At 42.1% G+C, this 25,963-nt stretch overlaps 1 protein-coding gene across 2 annotated transcripts in view; it reads left to right on the top strand.

Moving 5' to 3' along the window:
* slit1 (slit guidance ligand 1) overlaps positions 1-25,963 on the top strand; it is a 181,307-nt gene that overhangs the window by 133,138 nt on the left and 22,206 nt on the right. For both annotated transcript variants that reach the window (XM_008116073.3, XM_003224243.4), the window contains exons 5-20: positions 5,663-5,734; positions 7,159-7,230; positions 8,010-8,081; positions 9,456-9,619; positions 9,916-10,063; positions 11,892-11,963; positions 15,202-15,273; positions 16,059-16,130; positions 17,970-18,113; positions 19,151-19,314; positions 19,760-19,783; positions 21,229-21,373; positions 22,396-22,470; positions 23,654-23,797; positions 23,895-24,038; positions 25,256-25,422. In XM_008116073.3, the coding sequence (XP_008114280.1) occupies positions 5,663-5,734; positions 7,159-7,230; positions 8,010-8,081; positions 9,456-9,619; positions 9,916-10,063; positions 11,892-11,963; positions 15,202-15,273; positions 16,059-16,130; positions 17,970-18,113; positions 19,151-19,314; positions 19,760-19,783; positions 21,229-21,373; positions 22,396-22,470; positions 23,654-23,797; positions 23,895-24,038; positions 25,256-25,422 (1,751 nt within the window). The remainder of the gene's footprint in view (positions 1-5,662; positions 5,735-7,158; positions 7,231-8,009; positions 8,082-9,455; positions 9,620-9,915; positions 10,064-11,891; positions 11,964-15,201; positions 15,274-16,058; positions 16,131-17,969; positions 18,114-19,150; positions 19,315-19,759; positions 19,784-21,228; positions 21,374-22,395; positions 22,471-23,653; positions 23,798-23,894; positions 24,039-25,255; positions 25,423-25,963) is intronic.

The raw sequence follows: 25,963 nt of genomic DNA, 5'->3' as shown, positions 1-25,963 counted from the left end.
GACAGTAGCAAAATTACAGTTGTGAAGTAGCAACGAAAATAATTTTATGGTTGAGGGTCACCACAACATGAGGAGTTCGATTAAGGGGTGACAGCATTAGGAAGGTTGATAACGACTGAGCTACAACAACTATGTGTAGTATCTTAGCATGTATTTGATAGTCTTCAAAATTCCTAGAAATCTATTGCATATATAGATAAAGGTAAAGGTTTCCCTTGACGTTAAGTCCAGTCGTGACCGACTCTGGGGATTGGTGCTCATCTCCATTTCTAAGCCAAAGAGCCGGCGTTGTCCATAGACATCTCCAAGGTCATATGGCCGGCATGACTGCATGGAGTGCCGTTACCTTCCCGCCAGAGCGGTACCTATTGATCTACTGACATTGGCATATTTTCGAACTGCTAAGTTGGCAGGAGCTGGAGCTAACAGCAGGCGCTCATTCCCGCTCCCGGGGTTTGAACCTGGGACTTTTCGGTCTCCAGCTCAGTGCTTTAACGCACTTCGCCACCAGGGCTCCTTATTGCATATATAGTCAGCATTAAAAGGCTTTATTTTGTTTTGGTTTCACTGAAGATACATCTACATTGTAGAATTAATGCAGTTTGACATCACTTTAACTGCCATGGCTCAATGCTATGGAATCTTGAAAGTTGTAGTTCCATACGTTGTGAGCATTCTTTGGCAGAGAAGGCTAAAGACTTTGTAAGACCTCCATGATTCCACAACACTGAGTCATGGTTTTTAAAGTTTTCTTAACTGCATTAATTCTACGGTGTGGACATTTATAGCAGATTCAACATTTTGGTGGTAACCAGAATGATACATTCAGCAGTAGACCTAGATCTAAAAGTCCCACATTGCCACAAAGTCTGCCAAGTGGCAAGATCCATGGGCATTTTGTACTAGATCAGTATGGTAAGGTGCTTAGTTTTTCCATTACCACAGCTTTTCATCTGCATTTCCCATTTTCCAACTGCTTTTGCCCCATCTAAGAATCTGGACCTCATCATGGGTTGGAGGACAGTTGCAGAAGCACAAAACAAGTAAAGTGCTTCCTCCTGGTCATATTTTGCCTCTTATTGAATTTTTCTATTCATTCCATATCTTTATTCCCACTAGCTGTAGTGATTATTTCATCTATCAGATCCAATCTGCTGTCAAATATATCATTCGGGCTTTATTTGTATGGCCGTCTTTCAGTTCTACATTAGCAGTCAGGGTGTGTGTCTTCTATTGATAACTTAATCTCGAAGTTTGCTTGCATTTGCATTAAATTATTCTCTGTGTCTGATTCCTTGCTCTCAAAAATTTATTTCTAAATGACGTAAATAAATATGTTAGCATTGCTCAAATATTCTTAGATGTTGTACCTGGGCGGTGTGTGCCATGCATTTCTCTTAAGCTTAAATGCCAAAGGTCTTTATGTCACTATATAGTTGCATAGCAACTGGATTTGAGAGAGTTTTGATAGCCCAGGTGTTTAAAGGTGTCAAGAGAAGCTGGCTTCTTTAGATAGAATTATTACTCCTAGTGCAACTTGTAGGGTGTTTCCTCCACACTTGGATATATTTTTAAAATTGATAATTGAACTTATGTAAGCTGGCAAGGGGACTGTGGTAGTAGTGGCACAGTGGTTAAACCGCTAAGGTGCAGAACTTGCTGACCAGAAGGTCAATGGTTCAGATCCGGGGGATGGGGCGAGCTCCCGCTGTTAGCCACAGCATCTGCCAACCTAGCAGTTTGAAAACATACAAATGTGGGTAGATCAATAGGTACTGCTTTGGTGAGAAAATAATGGCACTCCATGCAGTCATACCAGCCATATGACCTAGGAGATGTAAATCTTTATACTCTGTAAGTTTCGACTGTGTGCCACTACAGCTGACAGAATTTGGTTATCAGTTGTATTATTATTTGTATTATTGTTAACATTATTATGTATATGATGCTCTAATATACATATTGTGTTCTATGTTTTGAACCTTTATCGTGGTGCATATTTTTCAGATATGAAAAAATGTGCCAAGTTTGATAAGTTGTTGTTCTACCACAAAGCTCTTGATAAGAGCTCAAGATAACAGAATGAGCAGGTGGCATCAGAGTCAAGAAATTTTAAAGGCCTCTGCTGCCCCCTGCTGGCAGAAATTAAACTGTAACTCTACTCTCTTCTCTTGGGTTGCTGCCAGATATGGATCTTACTGAGAAATCTTCTTGACATTATCATTGTCCATCCCTATGTTCTCCCACTGTTTCTTTGATTGGTAATAGTGGGAGTCATCCATTTAGAAGCACCATTTGTTTTCATGTGTTACTTTTAAAACATGACTTGAAAACAGTGGAGCAGACTGTGTGTGTAAATAATTTTGTGATACAGAAAAATCGACAGGGAAGGCTCTTCACTTGCACATCAGCCACGGAGCAACAAATTGCATGAAAGTTAGGATTTGGCAGGAAAAGCATTAAAACCACTGCTGGCTGCCCTCTTCTGATCAGGCACTATGGGAGTCCTGCTGTAGAGCTGACAGATGTCATGCTTAATAAATCAGCGGTGGTCAGGCGTTTTTGGGTTCCAAATACCTCCACCCCTAGAGATAGGAAAGACAAGAATGTGCCAATTATTCTTCTTTTCTAAGAGTAGCCATCTGTGGACTGATGCTTGCCCAGGATCCATCAGCTGTTGGTCTCTGGAGGGTTTCCATGAAAGAAAGGAATAGTTGCCACGAATGGGCACAAGTATGGTACCAATCTCTGACGCATTGGGGGAAAACAATCTTCCCTCCATTAGATAGCTTGAGAAACTGCTCTAAGCTGCTTAAGATGGAAAAAGTTATTAACAAGGAAGAAAAGACAAGCTAGTATCAGATTGCTGAGCATGATAGCCATGTACAAATATGTGTGGGGAAGTCAGAGAGAGGAGGGAGCAAGCTTGTTTTCTGCTGCCCTGGAGATCAGGACGCGGAACAACGACTTCAAACTACAGGAAAGGAGATTCCACCTGAAAATTAGGAAGAACTTCCTCACTGTCAGAGCTGTTCAGCGGTGGAACTCTCTGCCCCGAAGTGTGGTGGAGGCTCCTTCTTTGGAGGCTTTTAAGCAGAGGCTAGATGACGTTCTGTCAGGGGTGCTTTGAATGAGATTTTCCTTCTTCGCAGGGGGTTGGACTGGAGCTCTCTTCCAACTCTATCATTCTTTGATTCTATGAGCCAACTGGGAAAGATAAGAATCTGCTTTTTAATCTTCTTTTTAGGACAGTTAGAGGGTATGAAATATACAGGGCTGCTGGAATATATTTAAAAGGTGAATCATTACTCCTAGGAACTTTTGAGAAAGTAACTTTACCTTCTTCTAAGGAGTTTTGATTCAGGGCTACAGAAACATCCCATCCCTGCTTTAGTATTTAGTGTTGACATAAAAATGTTGGTGGTTTATATATTTTCCATTTATCCTTTACTATCTCACTAAAAGCTTGTCAAATGAAAGCAATCTCTGTCTTGGAAGATATTCTTGCGGCATCATCATGAATATTTGCATGATTTTCTTAATTGGAATTGACCTGGGAAAGTAAAATTAGGGAGATGAGGGGTATTAAAGCACATACCTGTGGACACAAGGCTTGCAGTGAGCTGTTATGTGTGATAAGACAGTTATCGTATTGGGTCTGGAGAACAAGCCCTATGAGGAGCGGCTTAAAGAACTGGGCATGTTTAGCTTGCAGAAGAGAAGGCTGAAAGGAGACATGATGAGGGCCATGTATAAATATGTGAGGGGAAGTCATAGGGAAGAGGGAGAAAGCTTGTTTTCTGCTGCCCTGGAAACTAAGACGCAGAACAATGGCTTCAAACTACAGGAAAGGAGATTCTACCTGAACATTGGGAAGACCTTCTTCACTGTGAGACCTGTTCAGCAGTGGAACTCTCTGCCATGGAGTATGGTGGAGGCTCCTTCTTTGGAAGCTTTTAAGCAGAGGCTGGATGGCCATCTGTCGGAGGTGCTTTGAATGTGATTTTTCTGCTTCTTGGCAGGGGGTTGGATTGGATGGCCCATGAGGTCTCATCCAACTTTATGATTCTATGATCAGTTCTGAGGGGCTGGTATGTGTTGTTGTTGTTGTTGTTGTTGGTGGTGGTGGTGGTATTTTTCAGGAGTTCCATTAAACCAACAGAACAGGTCATGGCCCCCTATCATTTGCTTAAGTTAGAAGGCTGTCATTTTGATGGTGGCTGTTTCTCCTCGAATAGATAGCTCATTCTGCTTTCGAAGCTGATTAATTCTTTAGTTATCCCTAGTGCTCCCCTCCCCTATAGTGATGGGTAATTTTTCCTCATATTTGAATGGATGTCCTTAGCTGACCTTGTATGCCTAGCCATTTAATAGATGAATATATTATTGTTTGATTGGAAGTTTCTGTTCAGCCAATGGAATATTAAAACAAAAGAGTTCTATTTCTCTGTAGTGATGCTTTTGTTTTTTTTGTAACTACATCTTAAATAGGATGGCAGTTAAGATTTTAAAATGTGTAGTCATTTAAATTGTGTAACATGTCCAAATGATTGCCCATCTTATCTCATCTTGCTGCTCTCCTTTAACTGAAGTGGCTTTAAGATGAATAATCGATCATATAACTGGGTCACAGAACGTCTTGCTGTGCCTTTGTCCTGGAGGGTGTTTGGTAAAAACAAAGTCATACAGAATCAGTTCCACGCCAATATATATGTATAGTACAGGCTGAGTATCTCTTATCTGAAATACTTGGGACAAGATGTATTCCATATTTTGAATTTTTTTTCAAATTTGGAATTTGGATATATGATTAGATATTTTGGAGATGGGTTTTTTTGTATCTCCCCCAAATCTCCAGAATATGTTTTTAAAAGGATTTGTTTACATTATTATACCAGTTCTTTTTACACTTTCCTCTATTATCCCTGTAAAAATATATTCTAATTTCAATTCTAATTTTTATCATTTTCTTCTAGCCACTCCAAGCTGTTTTGTTTTGCTAAGCTTTCTACTGTATATCTTATTTGATTGGAATGATAATATAGCTTGAGATTTGGAAGTCCAAGATCTCCTTCTTTCTGTGGTTTATACCATAGGCTTTTATTTATTCTAGCTTTTTTATTCCCATTACAATATAGATTTAACATGCTTTGCCAGTTTTTTTTATTTCTTGATCTGAAATTTCTACAGGTAGAATATTGAATAAAAAAAATTTAATTTGGGTAATATCTTCATTTTAACTAATGCTATCCTACCAAACCATGATAATTTGAGTTTATGGTATTCCAATAATTTCTTATTAATTTCCTTTCTACATACATCTTCTTCACATAGCCTGAAGGTAATTTTACAAACAATATTTTAAAAATAATAATTTTGTGCCTATACAAAGTTTGTGAACCATCAGAAAACCAAGGTGCCACTATCGCAGTTATGCATGTGAATGATTTGGAGTATTTTTTTTTTATTTTGGAATTCCAGATGAAGGATACTTAATCTGTACATGTAAAATTATAATGATGAAAATGCCTCTGAACATGTGCAGAACATAACCGTCACTCAGTTTGTTCTCTTAGTTCTCATACTATGATCTCTCACCTTCTTGTTAGTCTCTTGTGGCCTCTTTGCTAATAAATTATTTTTTCAAATTTGTCACCTGCAGGGACCTGAGTGAGAACCTCCTCCAAGCTGTGCCCAGGAAGGCATTCCGTGGAGCTACTGACCTCAAGAACCTGTGAGTGGCAATGGTTTGGCAGGAAATGCTGGGAAAACAGCATTGCAACTGTCCCGGGAGACCGGCACATTGTGTTTCATATTTGCTTTGGTATTTCACAGGACCAAACTAACCACCCAGAGTGGAATACAGTACTGCCCCTTATCTATGGACTCGGTATTATCATTTTTATGTATCCACACTCCAAAATATATTCAGTCCTGGAAGTGTTTATGGGCCTTTCTAGGTCATCCAGTGTCAGTCTATGACAGGCATGGGCAAACTTCGGCCCTCCAGGTGTTTTGGACTTCAACTCCCACAATTCCTAACAGCCGGTAGGCTGTTAGGAATTGTGGGAGTTGAAGTCCAAAACACCTGGAGGGCCGAAGTTTGCCCATGCTTTCGGCTCAGGTATAATCAAAATATTGAGTTTGTTATTACCTGCAGTTTCAGCTACCCACAGAATGGGGTCTTCAGTGTATATGGGGGTTCTGCTGTACAAAAAAAATCCCCAGAAAAACACTTGCTTTATTGGCCAACCAAAATAAACAGAATACACCATGCAAGGTTTTGAATCTTCACTGGATTCTTCATCAGGCAAAGATGTTAAAAATCATAAAGAAGAAGAGAATAGATGATGTTAGAGTCACACGCTTACATTTTCACTCTCTTGTGGATTTTGTTGTATTTTGCTGCACAAATAACAACAACAACACTTTATTTATATTCCGCCCTTCTCCCCAATGGGACTCAGAGTGGATTACAGCAAATATAAACAGATACAGGCAAACATTCAGTGCCTTGTTACAATGGCATACAATATACATACAATGAAACACAAATACACAGACAAAGGCCAAGGCTTCTCCTCTCATTCCGGCTTTGGGAACCAGGAACCTGCGGTTGTCATAGACACCTCCTGATTGTGTGGCCGGCAAGACTGCTTGGAGCATCTTTTTTCCTTTTCCCATCAAAACTGTAACTATTTATTTACTCACATTTGCATGTTTTCGAATTGCTAGGGTAGCAGGAGCTAGGGCTAACAGCGGGAGTTCCCCCTGTCCCATGGATTTGAATTGCCAACCTTCAGATCAGTAGTTCAGCAGCACAAGGGTTTAACCCATTACACCACCATGGCCAGTGAATTTATGAAACTTTATAAACTTTATAAAACTCCCACAATCGCTAATATCAGTAAAATAAGATTTCTTGGATTGTGCCTTAAAGATATTATGCAATGTATGTGAACACACTTGAACTTGTGTGGAACACATTTCTCAACATACCCCACTCCTGTTTCCCTCTTGGACTTCGCAGTTTTCACATGTTTCTTGACCCACAGTCTCTTCCCTCATTTCATTCAATGTGTCCAAGTGAATCTCCATGCTGAACGTACTTGGTATGACTTTGCCCAGCAGTGAAAAATATTTTCTTTTCTTTTGCAGGCAACTAGATAAGAACCACATAAGTTGCATTGAAGAAGGAGCTTTCCGTGCTCTTCGAGGCTTGGAAGTTTTGTAAGCATCTCCAAAAATGCTCTGCAAGGGGTTTGTTTTTGTAGGATGAACAGGCAGCCTATAAACTTGCTTCTTTTTTGTGCACAGAGGAAATTGACCATGGAAATCTACTTCTCATTTACTGGGAATGTGGTCCAGAGGACTGAGGTGGGAGGAGAATGGGAGTTAGCGCTATGAAAAGAAGCCATGTACAATAACAGGGGACACGAGCCCATTTTATTTACTCTGTCTCTCTGGTACATGAACTACAGGTTGCCTATTTGGGCCTATTTTTTATTTGTTACCTCCATTATAACATTATAACTTTTTAACTAAAATAAAAAAACTGAAAAAACTCTGTCATATGAATGACATATGGGGCCAACAGGTATTCCATTCGACCTGATGGATAAAGGCTGTCAGGTATAAGCTGTTGTGAAACTTTCAGTCAAGTGTCAGTCAAGTTTGTATTAGATCTCTAAAGCTACAATCCTGTGCACAGTTACATGAAATAAACTACCAGTTTATTGCATGTAACTGCACAAGATTGTAGCTTTAGAGATCTAATACAAATGGTAAAACAAAAACCCAAAGCATTAGATGTAATGGTTAATCCCAACTAAAATAGATTTAGTAAATAATCACTCATGTATATTCAACTGATTTAATGGGTCTCTTCTAGTTGGGACTCACGATTGGATTTATGCCCAAACAATCAGCATTATGCTTTGGCTGCTGTAATTTGATAGGATGTTACTCTCAGACATTCACTGGTGTCCTTTATTTCTTCCTTCTTGCAGGACTTTGAACAACAATAACATCACCACCATCCCTATCTCCAGCTTCAACCACATGCCCAAACTGCGCACTTTGTGAGCACTTGAGGGAGTAGTTTTAAGAGTAGTGTGGGGAGGAGGGTAGAAGGGAGGGGAGGGGGCATTTCATAGGGAATTGGGAGCGGAAATTACACCAGGATGGTCCCTGCCAGCTATGGAGCAGCTGAGTTGTTTTAGATGTTTTCAGTGCCCTTCCATGGCTCCCCCAGTATGAAGCACAGGAGTAACATTTCTCTTCATTTCCCAATAAATGCACATATGTTCACACTATCCCGTGCTATACAACTACTTCTACATACCTGATACTTTGGAAGTGAGAAAACCAAAAAGACATAGTACACTCCTGCTTGTCAGTTCTAACCAAAAAAGAAAAGAAAAACAAATGCTCTGACTTTTAAGTATTTCACATTTTAACATTAAATCAAAGCACCTTTGTGACTGGAGAAGTGAAATGGGTTTCCCTTCTGCAGCCCTGGCAGTTAAATACACTTACTTAGATATAAGTACTGCTATGCTAAACACATTTACTTCGATATAAGTACTACTTTGTGTGTGCATGCACACAAAAATTGAATGGTTGCTTGTAACATGACTGGCTGTGTATATGACTGGTTGACCACCCTTCAGCTATACACACACAAATAGAAAGAGAAGATGCTGCTATGACTATTTCCACATGGCAACTGGCATGCTTATTATTGTTTAGGTGCTTGGTCTAAACCAAGTCCTATTTGCCATCAGCTCTGTCCGCTGCCATTCTCTGGGTATTCATTCGTGGGATTCTGGATTTTGGTTCATATACTAATTCCTTTTGAACTCTGGACTTGTTTTCTTGGCACTTATGTGCTCACAGTAATTAATGCCCAGCACTGTACCAGGATCCCATGCCCTTGTGCCCATGTCATGCTGTAGAACAGTGGTTTTTAACCTGTGGGTCCCCAGATGTTTTGGCCTTCAACTCCCAGAAATCCTAACAGCTGGTAAACTGGCTGGCATTTCTGGGAGTTGTAGGCCAAAGCACCTGGGGACCCACAGATTGAGAACCACTGCTGTGGATGGATCCCCTGCAAAACATAAAAAGCCCCAGCTTGACTCATAGAGTTGATGGTTTGTTATATGACAACATCTGGCATTATTGATATGGTGGGCAAGAATCTGGATGATTTCAGTCCTTTCCATGGTACATGGATTATGGAGATCAGTTTTCACTGCTGCATATCCCTATGGCACCAGAATCTGCTTCTTTTGGATTTTTTCTGACATTTCCATTCAAGCTCATTAGGCATCTTTTGCTTACTAGCCAGACTTCAAGTAGTAGGAGCACCAAAAAGGTTCCATGGGAAGACAGCAATTGATGTCATTCTTTTTCTTTGCTCCCCGACCTTCTGTCCAACACTTGGTTCCCTTTAGCCGCTTGCATTCCAACCAGCTATTCTGCGATTGCCATTTGGGTTGGCTTTCCCAGTGGCTGCGCCAACGGCCCACCATTGGGCTCTTCACCCAGTGTGCTGGTCCTCCTGCTTTACGCGGCCTCAACGTTGCCGAGATCCAGAAGAATGAATTCACCTGCACAGGTGTGTGTCAGCAGAAAACCTTTACCTTTACCTACCCCAGATGAGGATCCCTCCCATGATATTTTCCTTCAGTTCCAATTTTTTTAACATTGCAGAGAGTGAGATATTTGGAATAGTTCACATCTGGCACTCCTTATATTTTCTGTACTTCCATTCCCTTGTCACCCCCTTTCCTCAGTATGTTTAAACTTGTATTTCTAAATGCTCAAATAAACTGAATTTCAAATCACAAGTGCTTGTCATGACACAGGGAAAGAGCACTCACAGAGCTTCAGTGTCCTTCCCTTTCTCTGCAGGTCAGGATGATGCTACCAGAGCCCAAATCTGCAGTTTTTCATCTGGTTCCTGCCCTGCCATGTGTACCTGCAGCAATGGCATTGTGGACTGTCGGGGAAAGGGGCTGACAGCCATCCCTGCCAACTTGCCTGAGACCATGACTGAGATGTGAGTAGACTCATAGAATCATTGGGTAATAGAGTTATTAGGGACCACATGGACCATCTAGTCCAACCCCCAAAGTAGATGTATGGGCGAGGTGGAAGATGGTGCTATGACCTGAACTCCAGGACATTCCTTATCAATTTTGCTCTGCTTGTGGCCATGGGTGCATCTACACCAGTGGTTCTCAACCTGTGGGTCCCCAGATGTTTTGGCCTACAACTCCCAGAAATCCCAGCCAGTCTACCAGCTGTTAGGATTTCTGGGAATTGAAGGTCAAAACATCTGGGGACCCACAGGTAGAGAACCACTGATCTACACTGTGGAAGTGATGCAGTTTGACACCATTTTCATGACCATGGTTCAGTGCTATGGCATCCTGGGAGCTATAGTTTTACCAGGTCTTCAGACTTCGTTGTCAAAGTGTGCTGGTGCCTAACCAAACTACAAATCACAGGATTCCATAGCATTGAGCCATGCCAATTAAAGTGACGTCAAACTGTATTAACTCTACAATGTAGAGCTAGCCCATGGGATCACAAGAAGTGCTATGCTGAACTGGGCAAAAATTATATCTCATGTGGCATCCTATTCTCCTAGTGACTGATTAGAGACTATAGAAAGCCCATAGACGCCTCCAATGTAGGTTTTCTTGGTATAAAATTTATTTAATTTTAAAATGAAAGCCTACAAATAGATTATTTGTATCATTTATATTTTTATAGATTATGTCTATATTTTATCATTTTTGTCTTAAAATGAAATATGTAAATGATTGATTTCTAGGCCTCATTTACAAATAAATTTAACTGAAGTTCTCGTCTTCAGGCATATTTAAGTTGCATTCAACTTCCTCTCCTCTTCTTATGCACACATGTGTAACCACACACACACACACCTTTCACATGCTAAATTTTGCATATGAACTTGGTTATCTAAAAGAATGCTCATTGCATGATATGCCTCTTAGGAACCATATTTTAATTGAGCATCAAACCTCTTGGTTGTCCAAAACTTGGCAATCAAAGAGTCAGAGGCATTTTCTGAGGGTTTGCACATGAATGGTAATGGCAAAAACTTCAGTGTAGTCGTCTGAACATCATTATTTCCAATTGAACAGTAATGAAGATTAGTACAGATAACACAACCACCATGATGGATAACTCCATCCAGCAAGTTATTTGTATGTTTCCAGACTGCCGATGAAAAACTACTTTGTACTCTGTGCCACTATGAGTTTGAAGTTTGCATGAAAAAAATCCCCTGGCCTATATTATGGACCATTGCAGATAAACTGCACAGCTGAGAACCGTGGCAATGATAGCCCATGGATAGCCCATGGACAGTTTTCCTAAACAGGATAAAATCCAGTGTCTATCAAGGCAAAATTTAGAACTAATTAAAATACAAAAAATTACATTTTGGGAATATGGTCTTAGTAGAACATGGACAAAAGTTCATATATGGTGAAATGGTGTTTTATTTTAGATTATCACTTTGCAGCCAGCATACATTTGAAGGGGTATTGATTAGTTTCACATGTAAGCAAGAGTGGTGATGCTAGTTACATTAACAGGGAGCTAATGCTGCATGAATTTCTCAATATTTCCTCAACAAGAGCCTATATATGTGACCAGATCAATGCACATATTCAGTGCATTGATTTGGTCACATATATAGGTGCTTAATCCATTTTATGTGAAGTGGTGAAGGGTGAAGTGACTTCTTCAAGGATACATACTATATTGTCTTATGCTGATGCTCCTGCATCCTATTTGCAGCATTAATGGCATTTCAAAGGTTTCCAATTTAATTTTTTTTCTGTTCTCTGCAGACGCTTGGAACTGAATGGCATCAAATCTATCCCTCCTGGGGCTTTCTCATCATACAAGAAGCTGCGCAGGATGTGAGTGTTTTTGTGGAGAACCAATGCAGTCCTAGCATGTGCTTCTCTGGCCCTCTATGCATATTTTCATTGACATGCAAGCCTCCTTTTGTCCCTGGGGGCCATGCATTTCTCACTTCGGGAGTGAGTAATGATAGTCAGACTAGCAGGGTGAGGTTTCTGAGACCTTAGGTCAGAGGTGAGCAACACATTTAACCCCCAGGCCAGTTTGGCAGTTTCAGGGATATCCCAGGAGTCCTCGCTATTATCAGGGCAATGAAAAAGCATTAGTGCAAGCATTCTCTTTTTTCAAAAACCAGAGGTGGAACAAGTCCAATTCTCTTTGCCATTGTGGTATATGCAAAAGCAAGAGGGGCTGCACTCTCTGGTGTCTAGGAGGACAAACTCGTCTGTGGACTTTCCCAATTCCACACACACTACTTAAGTCTTCCTCTATTCATGCTCCACCCCATAAAAACAGTCTACCTTTCCAACAACAGAGGTATCTTCCCTCAAAAATATATTTGGCCTATGTTAGGAGTTTTTTTAGCTGTAAGTAGACTGCCCATCTCAGGAGTCATGAGAAGTAAAATGAAGATAAAAATGGGAAAATATTCCTTCCTGAGTCTTATTTGTTGGTGTAGTGACATTCCTTCTGTTAAATAGAGTCCTAAATAGCCCTTCTATTGCTCACAGCTGTCATATAAATCGACCACACTTGATTTGTAACAGCAAACGACAAATCTCCTGGGAGATTGCTTGCAGTGTTCCTCTATTCTGGGAAATGTGCTGTAGGACCCCTGAGATTCAGTGTGCATTCCTTCATATGAGTTTATTACAGTAATTGCAATGTGTTGTCACCACCATAGATCACAGGGGTTCAAGAAGAAGGTGTTTTACTTCAGTTTTGTACTTCTAAAACCAAGACACCATGATCCCTATCCTATAGCAACTCCCAATGGAAAGAATTTTGAGATGCTTTCCTGGTCACATATATAGGGTGGTGAGCTTTATATGCATTACAGTAGCATCCCGCTTATCCGAGTTCCGCTTATCGGACACTCTGCATTATCTGAGGCAAATGTCCTCCCCCACTCACTCTTACTCACCCCGCCAGGTCCTGGTGCTGCCGGAACCCAGCCGGGTGAGTGAGCAAGGGACGAGGGCGGGCGAGTAAAAGAGGGCGGCAAAGGCCCTCCCTTGTTTTCTTGCTCTTTCACCAGGCCAGGCCCCAGTTCTGCCAGGACCTAGTGTGGCAAAGGAGCTGAGGGACAAAGGGCGAGCGAGCGAAGGAGGGCGGCAAAGGTCCTCCCTCGCTCGCTCTTTTGCCAGGCCAGGCCCTGGTGCTGCCGGGACCCTGCGTGGTGAAGTAGCTGAGTGACAGAGGGCAGGTGAGTGAAAGAGGGCGGCAAAGGTCCTCGCTCGCGCTCGCTTGCTCCTTCACCAGGCCGGGATCCGGTGCTGCCGCGCCCCAACGTGGTGAAGGAGCTGAGGGACGGAGGACGGGCGAGCGAAGAAGGGTGGCAAAGACCCTTGCTCGCTCCTTCGCCAGGCTGGGCCCCGGTGCTGCCGGGACCCAGCGTGGTGAAGGAGCTGAGGGATGGAGGGCAAGTGAACAAAGGAGGGTGGCAAAGGCCCTCCCTCGCCCGCTCTCTCACTTACCCCTCCAGGTCCCGGTGCTGCTGTCACTGCTGCTGGGATCCAGCCTGGTAAGTGGTAAGCGAGTACCCACCCTGTTATCTGTCAGTTTCACTTATCCATCATTCTGCCCACCAGTTTATGATGGTTAAGCAAGACTCCACTGTACCTGTTTTCATATGTATTTATTTCTAAGATAACTTTTTGTATTTGCTGGAAAATACCATGGCAATTTCCTTTAGCTTCCTCACAGCCCTTTAGCCCTTGATGTAGCCTTTGCCTTATTTAGAGTAAGAGTTCAAGATGAGAATACATTCTTTGCATGCAAAAATCCACATATAGAGCCCTAAAATAGCAGGTGATGGGAAAGACTTCTCCTTGAGACCCTAGAGATAATAGATTGTCGCCTCTTTTGTTTATTTGGATGTTAGAAGTATTAAGTATTAAGATCAGAGAAGAGAGACATATCATAGGAATGAAAATCAAAGGGCAAGAATTTAAAGTTAAGGCATATGCTGATGACATGGTGGTCATTACAGAAGATCCTATAAAGAGCATACTAAATTTGATGGGAATAATTAGTAAGTATGGAAGTGTGGCGGGTTTTAAAACAAACAAAGAGAAATTGATGTTTTTAACTAAAAATCTTTCAAAAATAATATTGATAAACTGGAGAGCATTTCAGCATGCAAGTTTACAAGGAAAACTAAATATTTAGGAATATGGATAACTAATAAAAATAGAAAATTATATCAAGATAACTTTGGGAAGGCATGGAAAGAGGTTTAAAAAGACCTGGATAGATGGCAAAGGATTCAATTATCCAGGTTGGGAAAGATAACCATGGTAAAAATGAAGATTTTACCGAAAATGCTGTTTTTTTCTTCAAAATAATTAAGGGAGTAAAGGTTGTTGAGAAATGAAGAAAGAAATTGGTTAAATTTATATGGAATGGGAAAAAAGGCTAGAATTACATATAGAAATCTAATGGATGCAAAAGATAGAGGAAGATTGGCCATTCCAGATCTTAGATACTATTATGAAGCTGTAGGCTTTAGTTGGCTAAAAGACTGGATGAAATTAGAAAATTGAGCCTTACTTAGTTTAGAGGGGCACAATCAGAGATTTGGTTGGCATGCCTACCAATGGTATGGAAAAGAGAAGGCTAACAAAGATTTTAGTAAGCATCCCATAAAACCTAGCCTTCTAGCGATGTGGAAAAGATACAAGGAAGGGATGGAGCAGAAAATCCCTTTATGGCTGCATCCTTTGGAAGCAAATCTGCCATTGGTGCATCCCCCACAATTTTGTAGCTGTCAAAGTTATCACTGTTAAAATTACTGTTTCCCAGCCTCTGTACTTGACTTCTCTCCCACCACTCCATGCTGTCTCCTGTTTTTCTTCCTTTCTCTCTACTGGAAACCAGTGAGATGTTCTGCCCCATGTTCTCACAGCACTATGGGGCTGTTCAAATCCTCCTTTCAGACAAGTCTTAGGATCAGTGGGAAAGGAGTTTGTTTGTGATTTTTTTTTAAAGAGCATTCACTTTTGGGGGGGGGGGGTGTTGTAACTCTGGCTTGCAAATATTGAGAAATATGTTGACATTGCCTTTGCTTTTCAGAGACCTAAGCAACAACCAGATCTCAGAACTTGCACCAGATGCTTTCCAAGGCCTGCGCTCACTAAACTCTCTGTAAGTAACTCCAACGCAGAAGTTCATGAGTATGAAGTATGTGGATATGAAATGTGACTTGTATGGTGCCATGACAACTTCCATGGACACATATGCAGACACACATCCTCTACAACTGGATTTATCATTGGCATGTTAGCTATTCCCAGTGTCCCTTCTATGCCAGATCCGGAATCCTTGAAATCTTCTGGGCCAGGACTTTTTTATTGGCTCCATTTTCAGTTTTGTTGACAGGATTACTGTTTCCTGCTGATCTGTTACACATGTAGATAATTTGGCTCAGTTCTCCAGTGCAATCTATGTTGTGTCTGTGTTTTGAATCCATTGTTATAGGCACACTTCTGCTGGTAAGTGTTCATTTTGAAGTGGATTTCAAGCACACTCTTGTAATGTTTTTCTTGCTTAAGAGAAGAGGGGGGGAGGTCTGAAGACGAATGATAAGAGACTACTGCAACCAATCTCTTGACACAGACAGCCCGCCATGCCCTGCTGTGCCACCTTAGCTGTATTTCAAACATGACAATTTGTCTTTGTTGAAATCAAAATGGCCATCAATCCGGAGCCACTATTTTTTGTTTGTTTCACCAACATCTCAACCCAGCTGCAGTGTCACAGCTTTGTGCTCTTCCACAGTAATCCATCCTGCATCATGTGTCAATTGTTTACGTTGAGTAAATCTAGATCTAGTTATTTAAGAAAGCCTCTTCTTCTAATGACTTTGGAATGTTGTGGCTGATCATCAGGTGAAACTACTAATCCCAAGACTGTTTTTATTTCTTTTCCAGAGTCTTGTATGGGAACAAGATCACAGAGCTCCCCAAAGGGGTATTTGGAGGCCTGTATGCACTGCAGCTGTTGTAAGCATGAACGAGAGGGGAAGCCAGTGTTTGGCAGGGGGCTGGATAGAGTAGCAACTTCGAGACAGATTTCAGAGATGATTCAGACTGTATATCTTGTTCCTTGACACCTTTCACAAACAATATGCAAACTTCATTATGAGAAATAGTTCTTCATCTCTTCTCTGGAATGTATTGGTTTCTCCTTTGCCTAACAAGCCTTTTCTTCCTTTTGTCTGCCTCACCTGGTCTGTATTCAAGTCTATCTTAAATACAATCTGCACTCAAACTTTGGTTCTCATTCCCTTCTTCACACAGCGATATCTGTCCTTTTTAATATAAACTATTCCAGAGGAGGACTTTAATTATTGTCTTCAGTAATGTAAACCTCCCTTAAAAGCAGTGATATAGTGGAACCAAGGCACACCAGCCCAAAGTGTTGAGTCTTTTTTATTAGCAGGGACTACTGGCAGCTGGTGGCTCCAGAGTCACTGGGGTAGTGAATCTGCTGTGGGATGCTGTGAGTTTTCCGGGCTGTATGGCCATTTTCCAGAAGCATTCTCTCCTGATGCTTTGCCCACATCTATGGCAGGCACCCTCAGAGATGTGAAATCTGTTGGAAACTAGGCAAGTGGGGTTTATATATCTGTGGAAAGTCCAGAGTGTCTTGTTGAGGCAAGTGTGAATGAAAATGAACAAAATATGGCTACCAGTATTAAAAACTCTACTATCAGGGCAGTAAATAAAGAACAACACGCAGAAAACGGGAATTACAGACAGGAAACAATCAGGCCAGCTAACACGTCCCAACAAAGCATTCACCTAGGCAGGAAGGAGTCACACTTTGAAGCTGCAAGGCCATTCAATGCTAATCAAAGTGGCCAATAGTAACATTCACACTTGCCTCAAACAGACAAGAGTTCTTTCTCCCAACCTGGACTTTCCACAGATATATAAAACCCATTGCCTAGTTTCCAACAGACTTCACACTTCTGAGGATGCCTGTCAAAGATGTAGGTTAAACTTCAGGAGATAATGCTTCTGGAACATGGCCATACAGCCCGGAAGACTCACAGCAACCCAGTGATTCTGGCCATGAAAGCCTTCGACAACACAATCTGCTCTGGGTTTCATTTCACAGTAAAATCCAGAATGGATTAATTTTGTCTCTGACATCAGACCCACCAACTGACAGGGGCAGTGGCATAATTTGCTACAAAGTCCTTTTTAAGCTTTCCAACTACGTCTGAAGTTAGTTGAAATTTTTACATCACCCAACTGAAAAAAAATATTCTCCAACAATAAATATTGTGAACTATCCTGTGGCAATGCAAAGAGTTTAGAAGTGAAGAAATGTCAAATTTTTAAAAGGCTTGATCCTAGTGAAAATTAAAGCTAATGAAACCAGAGTGCTGTTTTTTATATGGTGTTTTTCTTTCTGGTGTTGGAAAAAAGAATTTTCCGAAAAGACTTGAGTTGATAGTCTTGTAATGTTTTTGAGTGTGTTTAGCTCTCTCTCCTTCTCTTCCTTATGCAGTCTGTGGTCTCCCCAGCTATAGTTCAACATCCTAATTGTTACCTTACCCTTTGTCCATTCATTTTTCCGTAACTATTCTTTAGATATGTTGGGTATAGGAAATGGACAGATGGATAGTTAGACAAATAGACGTGAACCATAGTATCTACCTGTATTTTTGGCTTATTCCTTGTCTTATTGATCTGGACTGTGCTAGTGGCTTGGAGGATGTGTGTAAAGAAGTCTTTACTATGCTGGCCAAGGATGTCTGCTTATAATATCCATTGCTACCACACTGCAACACAGTACACCCTTCCCTGGTGTGATATTCCTCCTCGCTACAGGCTCCTCAATGCCAACAAGATTAACTGCATCCGGGCAGATACCTTTGCTGATCTACAGAACCTGTCACTGCTCTCGCTCTATGACAACAAGATCCAGACCCTGGCCAAGGGCACCTTTACCACATTGCGTGCCATCCAGACCCTGTGAGTGAGTGCTGGCTTCTCTGATGATTTGTTCAAAAGACATCCGGGTTCTGGGGGAGGAAGGTGGGAGATGACCGGGGATGCACTTTGAGTACTGTGATCACAAGGGGAAGTCAGGAAATGTTCTGGAGGAAAGGCAGGAGGTCTTGATAGGCAAGAAGTTCTGGAAAGAGAGAAAGAAATCTTACAGCATCATAGTTTTACAATATCATTCTGGCAGGAAAATTAGCTTCCTAATTGTTATTTTTGCCCATCCTGGCTGAAGGTTCTAGAAAATGAAATGTCTGAAGAGCCAAAGTTTCTCCATCTATGCCTTAGGTAAAAGTAAAGGTTTTCCCCTGTCATTAAGTCTAGTCGTATCCAACTCTGGGGGTTGGTGTACATCTCCATTTCTAAGCCAAAGAGCTGGAGTTGTCCGTAGATGCCTCCAAGGTCATGTGTCTGTCATGACTGCATGGAGTGTCATTACCTTCCTGCCAGAGCGGTACCTATTGATGTACTCACATTTGCATGTTTTCGAACTGCTAAGTTAGCAGAACCTGGGGCTAACAGCAGGAGCTCACACTGCTCCCTGGATTCAAACCCCCGACCTTTCGGTCAGCAAGTTCAGCAGCTCAGCAGTTTAACCCACTGTGCCACGGGGGGCTCCCATATAATTATATACTTGATATTTGCTCATGACCACTGGTGGCAGACAACATAGAATCATAGAGTTGGAAGAGACCTCATGGGCCATCCAGTCCAACCCCCTGCCAAGAAGCAGGAAATCGCATTCAAAGCACCCCCGACAGATGGCCATCCAGCCTCTGCTTAAAAGCCTCCAAAGAAGGAGCCTCCACCACAGTCCGGGGCTGAGAGTTCCACTGCTGGCACCTAAATAACACTGCAAGGAAATGGACCACTCTGCTTTCTGGGTATTCAGCATTGTGTTAGCCCTAAATTTAAACTCAACAGTTAGGTTCCTTTAGTATCAATCTTTAGAACAAGCCTTATATTTCCTAAGTGAATGAATTCCTCCTGTTTCTCCCCCACTGCAGCCATCTGGCCCAGAATCCTTTTATCTGCGACTGCAACCTGAAGTGGCTGGCAGATTTCTTGCGTGCCAATCCTATTGAGACAAGTGGCGCTCGCTGTGCCAGCCCCCGACGCCTGGCAAACAAGCGCATTGGGCAGATCAAGAGCAAGAAATTCCGTTGCTCCCGTAGGCACAACTCTTTTTTGCATTTATATTTTGCATTTATATTTGTTTCTTAGATGTCTGGGGTTCATCATAATGCAGAGTGATTTGGACTCTCCCTGCCTTTACTTGCACATTTATTCGGGGATCTCAGAAGCAGAGGAGTCCACCCCTCTCAAGCAGTCTATTTTATTGTTGCACAATTTTGACAAGGTGGTTTTTTTCCTAATGTTTAGGTGGAATCTCTTTTTTTGTAATTTGAATCAATGCATACAGCGGATGATGTTTTTCTTTGGAGATATATCTATATATAGGAGTTTATTTGCATGCTGTTGCATTTAATCATATCTCTCTCAAGTGAAATAGATATCCCTCCCATATGCTTGTTTGGGAGAAATGAATTGCATGGCCTTTAGTAAATTAATTTTGCTACATTTATACTAATGCTTTTTCACATTTCTGTTCACAGCCAAGGAGCAGTACTTCATCCCAGGTAAGGGAGCAGGTTTTAGAATTTGAGTGTGCTAGAGTTTACATGACAGTTGCATACATGTGTTTATTGTGTTCATCATCAGCTGACAGAATGAGGTTGCAGGATTGTGTGTTTTGCTGTCCTTGAATGGCTTAGATTAAGTCTGGCAAAAGTGGCATGGAACGCTTGCAGGCCATGTTATCCTTATGCAGATTCAGACCAGGATCACCCAAATTCCTCTTTTTTTAACATGCCTTCTTCATTGCTGCAGGATTCACACTTCTTAGAGCTAGAATGGAGCCTTAACTAGACTTTCTGTAAGGCCTATGAAGAGAAGCTACCAAGAGGAGTGTAAAAAATAATTCTCTTTAATATTGCAATTACATATTCTAGTAACTTCTCAGTTTGCTAGTAAACCATGCCATCAGTATAGTATTGATTTGCGTATACTTGGAGGGGTCTTCAAGGATGCAAACATATATTAATGTGTAAATTGAAGCAAAACATTATTAAACAAAAACCTGTATTTGGTGACTTCAGGGACCTACAGAATGTTTAGAGCAGGGCTTCTTAAAGTTTTTTTTTCCACTCAGGACCCCTTTTTGCCTGAGAAATATTTATGAGACCCCATGTGTGTGTATGTGGCTGGGATGTCCACTTAAACAGACAAGCTCCCACTTCCACATCAGCTATAGCTCCCACTACTCAGGAGACACCAATGGCCCTCCCTCCAATGACATTGCAGGTTATAGCGAGTGCCATGACTGCCTGGACATGTTCACCAATGTCCTCCACAAACCACATACTGCCCACCATCATACGGGGACAATTTCATCCTATATTTTCTGTTTTTCCTCCACCACAGACATCCCAGTGTTTCTTAGTCTCTCCATTGGTGGAATTTGCATGACCCCACCCACTGCCTTTCCTATTCTTTTCTATGGCACACAGCAAATAGAGGAATTGATCAGCAAGTGAACATACTGGAGAGGTTTGGGGAGAATTCACCATGATTTATAGGAGTTGTAGGTATTGGGATGTATAGTTTACCTGCAATCTAAGAGCACTCTGAACTCCAGCAACGGTGGATCTGGAACTAACTTGGCACACAAAGCCCCTATGACCAACAAAAAATGCTGGAGGTCTTTGGAGGGAAATACAGATTGATTTGGGGGAGTTGTAGTTCACCTAAATCCAGAGAGCACTGTGAGCCCAAACACCGATGGATCTGGACCAAACTTGGCACAAACTTATTACTGGAGAGTTTGGGGGGAACTGAACTTCCTTTCTGGAAGTTGTAGTTCACCCACAACCCACAAGCAGGGAAACTGACTTCCACCGATGATGGACCTGATCCAAACTCGGCACACAGAACCCCTGTGATTAGAGCACCTAGCCCTCACTTTCAGCCTCACACACCTTTCTACATATGCACTTACGGCTGGACTGCTATCTCTTTCTGGCAGGTACGGAGGATTATCAGTTGAACAGTGAATGCCACAGTGATGTGGTCTGCCCGCCCAAGTGCCGTTGTGAAGCCAATGTGGTGGAGTGTTCCAACCTGAAACTGACAAAGATCCCAGAGCGCCTCCCACAGGCTACTGCTGAATTGTAAGGACTAAACCCATCTCTTTGCTACTTCTTTGCCATTCTTTAAAAATCTGCAGTTTTATCAGAATTTTTTTTCAAAAAGTCTTTACCAGCAAATGAATGGACTGCAAGGATGGAGCCCTTCTAGCCTTCCTAGGAAGGAAGTTCTAAAGCCTAAAACAGGCATAGGCAAACTTTGGCCCTCCAGGTGTTTTGGACTTCAACTCTCACAATTCCTAATAGCCTCCAAAACAACGAGAGGGCCAAATTTGCCCATGCCTTGTCTAAAAGGTGGGAAGAGAGATATAGCTGTGTGGGTGTATGTCTTTTTGTGTTTTTAAGTAGTGTGTTGATTGATGGTAACCTCATAATTTCACAAAACTTTCATAGGTAAGGAATATTCAAAGGTGGTGCTGTGCATTAAATAGAAGTACAGTAGAGTCTCACTTATCCAAGCTAAACGGGCCGGCAGAAGCTTGGATAAGCGAATATCTTGGATAATAAAGAGGGATTAAGGAAAAGCCTCTTAAACATCAAATTAGGTTATGATTTTACAAATTAAGCACCAAAACATCATGTTATACAACAAATTTGACAGAAAAAGTAGTTCAATACACAGTAATGTTAAGTTGTAATTACTGTATTTACGAATTTAGCACCAAAATATCATGATATATTGAAAACATTGACTACAAAAATGGCTTGGATTATCCAGAAGCTTGGATAAGCGAGGCTTGGATAAGTGAGACTCTACTGTAGCAGTTTGGCTCTGAAACATCTTGGGAGTAGTCCTTACTTTGCATGCAAGCATTTCAGGGAATAAATTGAAATTTTGCTTTTCCTTCTTAAGTCCCTAGATTTCTGTTATGGTGCTTCAACAGTTATCCCCCCCACCCATCCACCCACCCTCATCATGAGAATATCTGTATTTAGGAAAACATGAGTATTGTATTGTTTTAAGTGCAGCTTAAGTGTTGTTTAGTTATTTATTGCTCCTTTTGCTCTCCTATTTGCATATTTATCATCCTTCCTTTGTTTTCTAGGCGCCTGAACAACAATGAGATTACAGTGCTGGAAGCCACAGGAATTTTTAAGAAGCTCCCACACTTAAAGAAAATGTGAGTACAAAGCAGTAATCTCGTGCATTTGTATGGAATCACTATCTGTTTCTGCTTGTCCCATTCACTTGGCCCCATTTCTGTTTCCATCCACCACTTCTGAAAACAGGCGCCTATACAAATGAGATTTTCCACTCAAGGTCTGAAAAAAAAAGAAGATTTTTTGGACTTTGGGCAGCAGTGCCAGAGCCTACATCTGAGCGGGCCCGGTGCTCGACTATAGGCCCTGCAAGTTGAGCCTATGAGCATCGAGCGCTTGGCTGTAGGCCCTGGACCTACGAGCATTGAGCACTCAGTCGAGCACCGAGTACTAGATGCTCGTAGGCCCGGCAGGCAGGGCCTACAGCCAAGCGCCAGGCACTGGGCCTGTTTGGATATAGGTCCTGGTTGGCAGGGCCTACAGGTGTTGAGCACTTGGCTGTAGGCCCTGCGAACTAGGCCTACAAGTGTTGAGCACTTGGTTGTAGGGTCTACGAGCTTTGAGCACCTGGCACTCTGCTGTAGGCCCTGCCAGCCAGGGCCTACAGCTGGTGCACCAAAAATCAGCCGACCAAAGTGCTACCATTCCCTCCCTTTTTTTAAATTTCACTGCTCTTTCACTGCTCATCTGAATGGACAGAACGGTAAGAATACACAAAAGAAACAGATTAAACGGGATCTGGGCCCAACTCTACAAAGCAGATAGATCAGTAGCATTCCAAAAACTTCAAGTATTTTGATTCAAACTCAGCCATGAAGCCCATCAAGTTACACACCTTCAGCTTCAGAGGAAGCCAATGGCAAATCTCTTCTGGGCAAGTTTTGAAAAGAAAACTTTCTGATAGATTCAGACTTGGTTGAAGGCACGCAACAACAATAATTCTTTCATGGATGAGACAAACATAAGTATGTATGGACTCTGAAAGCAAACAGACAAACAGTTTTAGAGATATAATTTGCTTAACGCCTCAGGTTCAAGTCTTAAAGCATGAGAAACTTTCAAAGCAGGTGGAAGGGTAATCTATGAAAGGTTCATTGAGAACTAAGTAAATTATATGAATGGCATTTGTTAAAAGTGCTATATCTGCTCTTCATTCCTCTGTATTGAGGCAAAGCACTCATTTGTAGGATGTGATCTGTTATGAGAAACCTGTTTTCCTGCTGCTGCATTCTGCTCTTGACTTCTTGTTCGTGGCTTTCACAGAAATCTGAGCAACAACAAAGTGTCTGAGATTGAGGATGGGGCCTTCGAAGGGGCTGCCTCTGTCAGTGAGTTACACCTGACGGCTAACCAACTGGATTCAGTGCGCAGCTCCATGTTTCGGGGACTTGAGGGGCTACGGACATTGTAAGTTTCCCCTACGTGGATGAGAAATAAATCATGAGATAATAGAAGTGGGTTATCAGTAGATTATAGCAACTATTCCCTCTGCTTCTTCTTTCAGGATGCTGAGGAACAACCGCATCAACTGCATCCACAACGACAGCTTCACAGGGCTGCGAAATGTGCGCCTTCTCTCTTTGTATGACAATCAGATCAGCACTATTTCACCGGGTGCCTTTGACACGCTGCAATCCCTCTCTACTCTGTGAGTTTTGTGGAGGTGGAACTTAACTAGAGCAAATATATCCATGTGCACAGACCTCTCTTCCTTGTTAATATGATAATATTCTTGAAATTTGCTGGCATTTTCACTCAAAGCTCCAGCTCTGTTTTCTGTAATTTGCTTGGATATATCTGGCATGGTGAACTGGTCTCGGCTGTTAGTACTACTAGAATCTGCAGATGGTTTCAGGCCCAAGCATCATTGTCTTGGAGCCCCCAGTGGCATAATGGGTTTAACCCTTGTGCCGGCAGGACTGCTGACCGACAGGTCAACAGTTCGAATTTGGGGAGAGCGGGTGAGCTCCCTCTGTCAGGTCCAGCTCCGCAGGCAGGGACATGAGAGAAGCCTCCTACAAGGATGGTAAAACATCAAACATCCAGGCATCCCCTGAGCAACAGCCTTGCAGATGGCCAATTCTCTCACACCAGAAGCGACCTGCAGTTTCTCAAGTTGCTCCGGACACGGAAAAAAAATCATTGTCTTCATTTTTTTAAAAATGTGTAGTGTCAAATATGACACTACTCTGCAAGCATTGTGAGATATTTAAAATAGCATTTTGCAGTTTGCTGCTTCTTTCTCCATGTAAATGTACAGGCAGCAGAGGGCATTTTGTAAAGCAGTACCTTTCATACTACCTGATGAGATGAGAATTCCCCCCCCCCCCCCTCCCGGGATCTGTATGATATTTGTACTATATTATTACCATGTTCTCAAAGTTTCATGGAAAGACCTTGTTTGGACTAGCAGACCCCCACAGATCCACAGACCCTCACTTCAAGTAGCTCGGTTGTAAAAGGTCCCTGATCCCCCTGGATCTATCCCTGATATTGTGTTGCCGAAGGCTTTCATGGTTGGAATCACAGGGTTGATGTGAGTTTTCTGGGCTGTATGGCCATGTTTCAGAAGCATTCTCTCCTGATGTTTTGCTCACATCTATGGCAGGCATTCTCAGAGGTTGTGGGATTTCCATATTATTATTGATTCTATGGTGCCATTCACTTCCAGCTCTGTCCCATGGCTAAAATTAGAAACCCACTAGGTGAACTTGGGCAAGTCACACTAATTCAGCCCCAGAAGAGGGCAGTGGCAAACCCTCTCTGAAAAATTTCTTTCCAAGAAAGTCCCATGATAGGTTTGCCATGCCTCAGAAACAACTTGAAAACACACAACACCACTGACACTGTTCCTCTCCCATCTAGGAACCTGCTGGCTAACCCTTTCAATTGCAATTGCCGCCTGGCCTGGCTGGGTGACTGGCTTCGCAAGAGGAAGATTGTGACAGGGAATCCACGCTGCCACAATCCTGATTTCTTGCGTCAAATCCCACTGCAAGATGTTGCCTTCCCCGACTTCAGGTGTGAGGAAGGTAACTCACAGGCGCTCGGTTTTTTGTTGGGGGAGCAAAAAGGCAAACCAGTTTTGCAATTCCACTCCTAATGTCTCTTATACAGACTTGTACAAGTCCTAGTTTCTGCTATCAAGCCAGTGTAATATAGTGTGGGAGCATGTTGTGCTTAAATCAGGTTCAAATCCCTCTTTAGCCATAAAGCTTCTAGCTTAGCCCTGAATCAGCTTTCTCTATCTAGCACTATTCTACTGTAAATTTAAACCAGTAGCGGATTGGAGGCACACAAAGCACCCAGACTGAGATCCTACATTGGTAAACCTAACTACAGTGGCAGAATTAACGCCCCCCCCCCCCCCCCGGCCAAAAAAACCCATTAACTTTTAAGTTGCAGAACCCCTCAATGGCCATTTGTGAGTTGCTGGAGAGCAGGGAGATCTCAGCAAATCCAGAACTAGGAAGGAGGCTCAGCATGCACACACACTCTCTCTGTCTCTCTCTGGCAGCTCAGAAATCACTATCCTGGGGAATGTACAGCTTAAAGCATAAGTTATAGGGGGGA

The sequence above is a fragment of the Anolis carolinensis genome, chromosome 3, assembly GCF_035594765.1.
Source record: "Anolis carolinensis isolate JA03-04 chromosome 3, rAnoCar3.1.pri, whole genome shotgun sequence".
NCBI classification, from domain to species: domain Eukaryota; kingdom Metazoa; phylum Chordata; class Lepidosauria; order Squamata; family Dactyloidae; genus Anolis; species Anolis carolinensis.
This window is presented reverse-complemented; position numbering and strand designations above follow the sequence as displayed.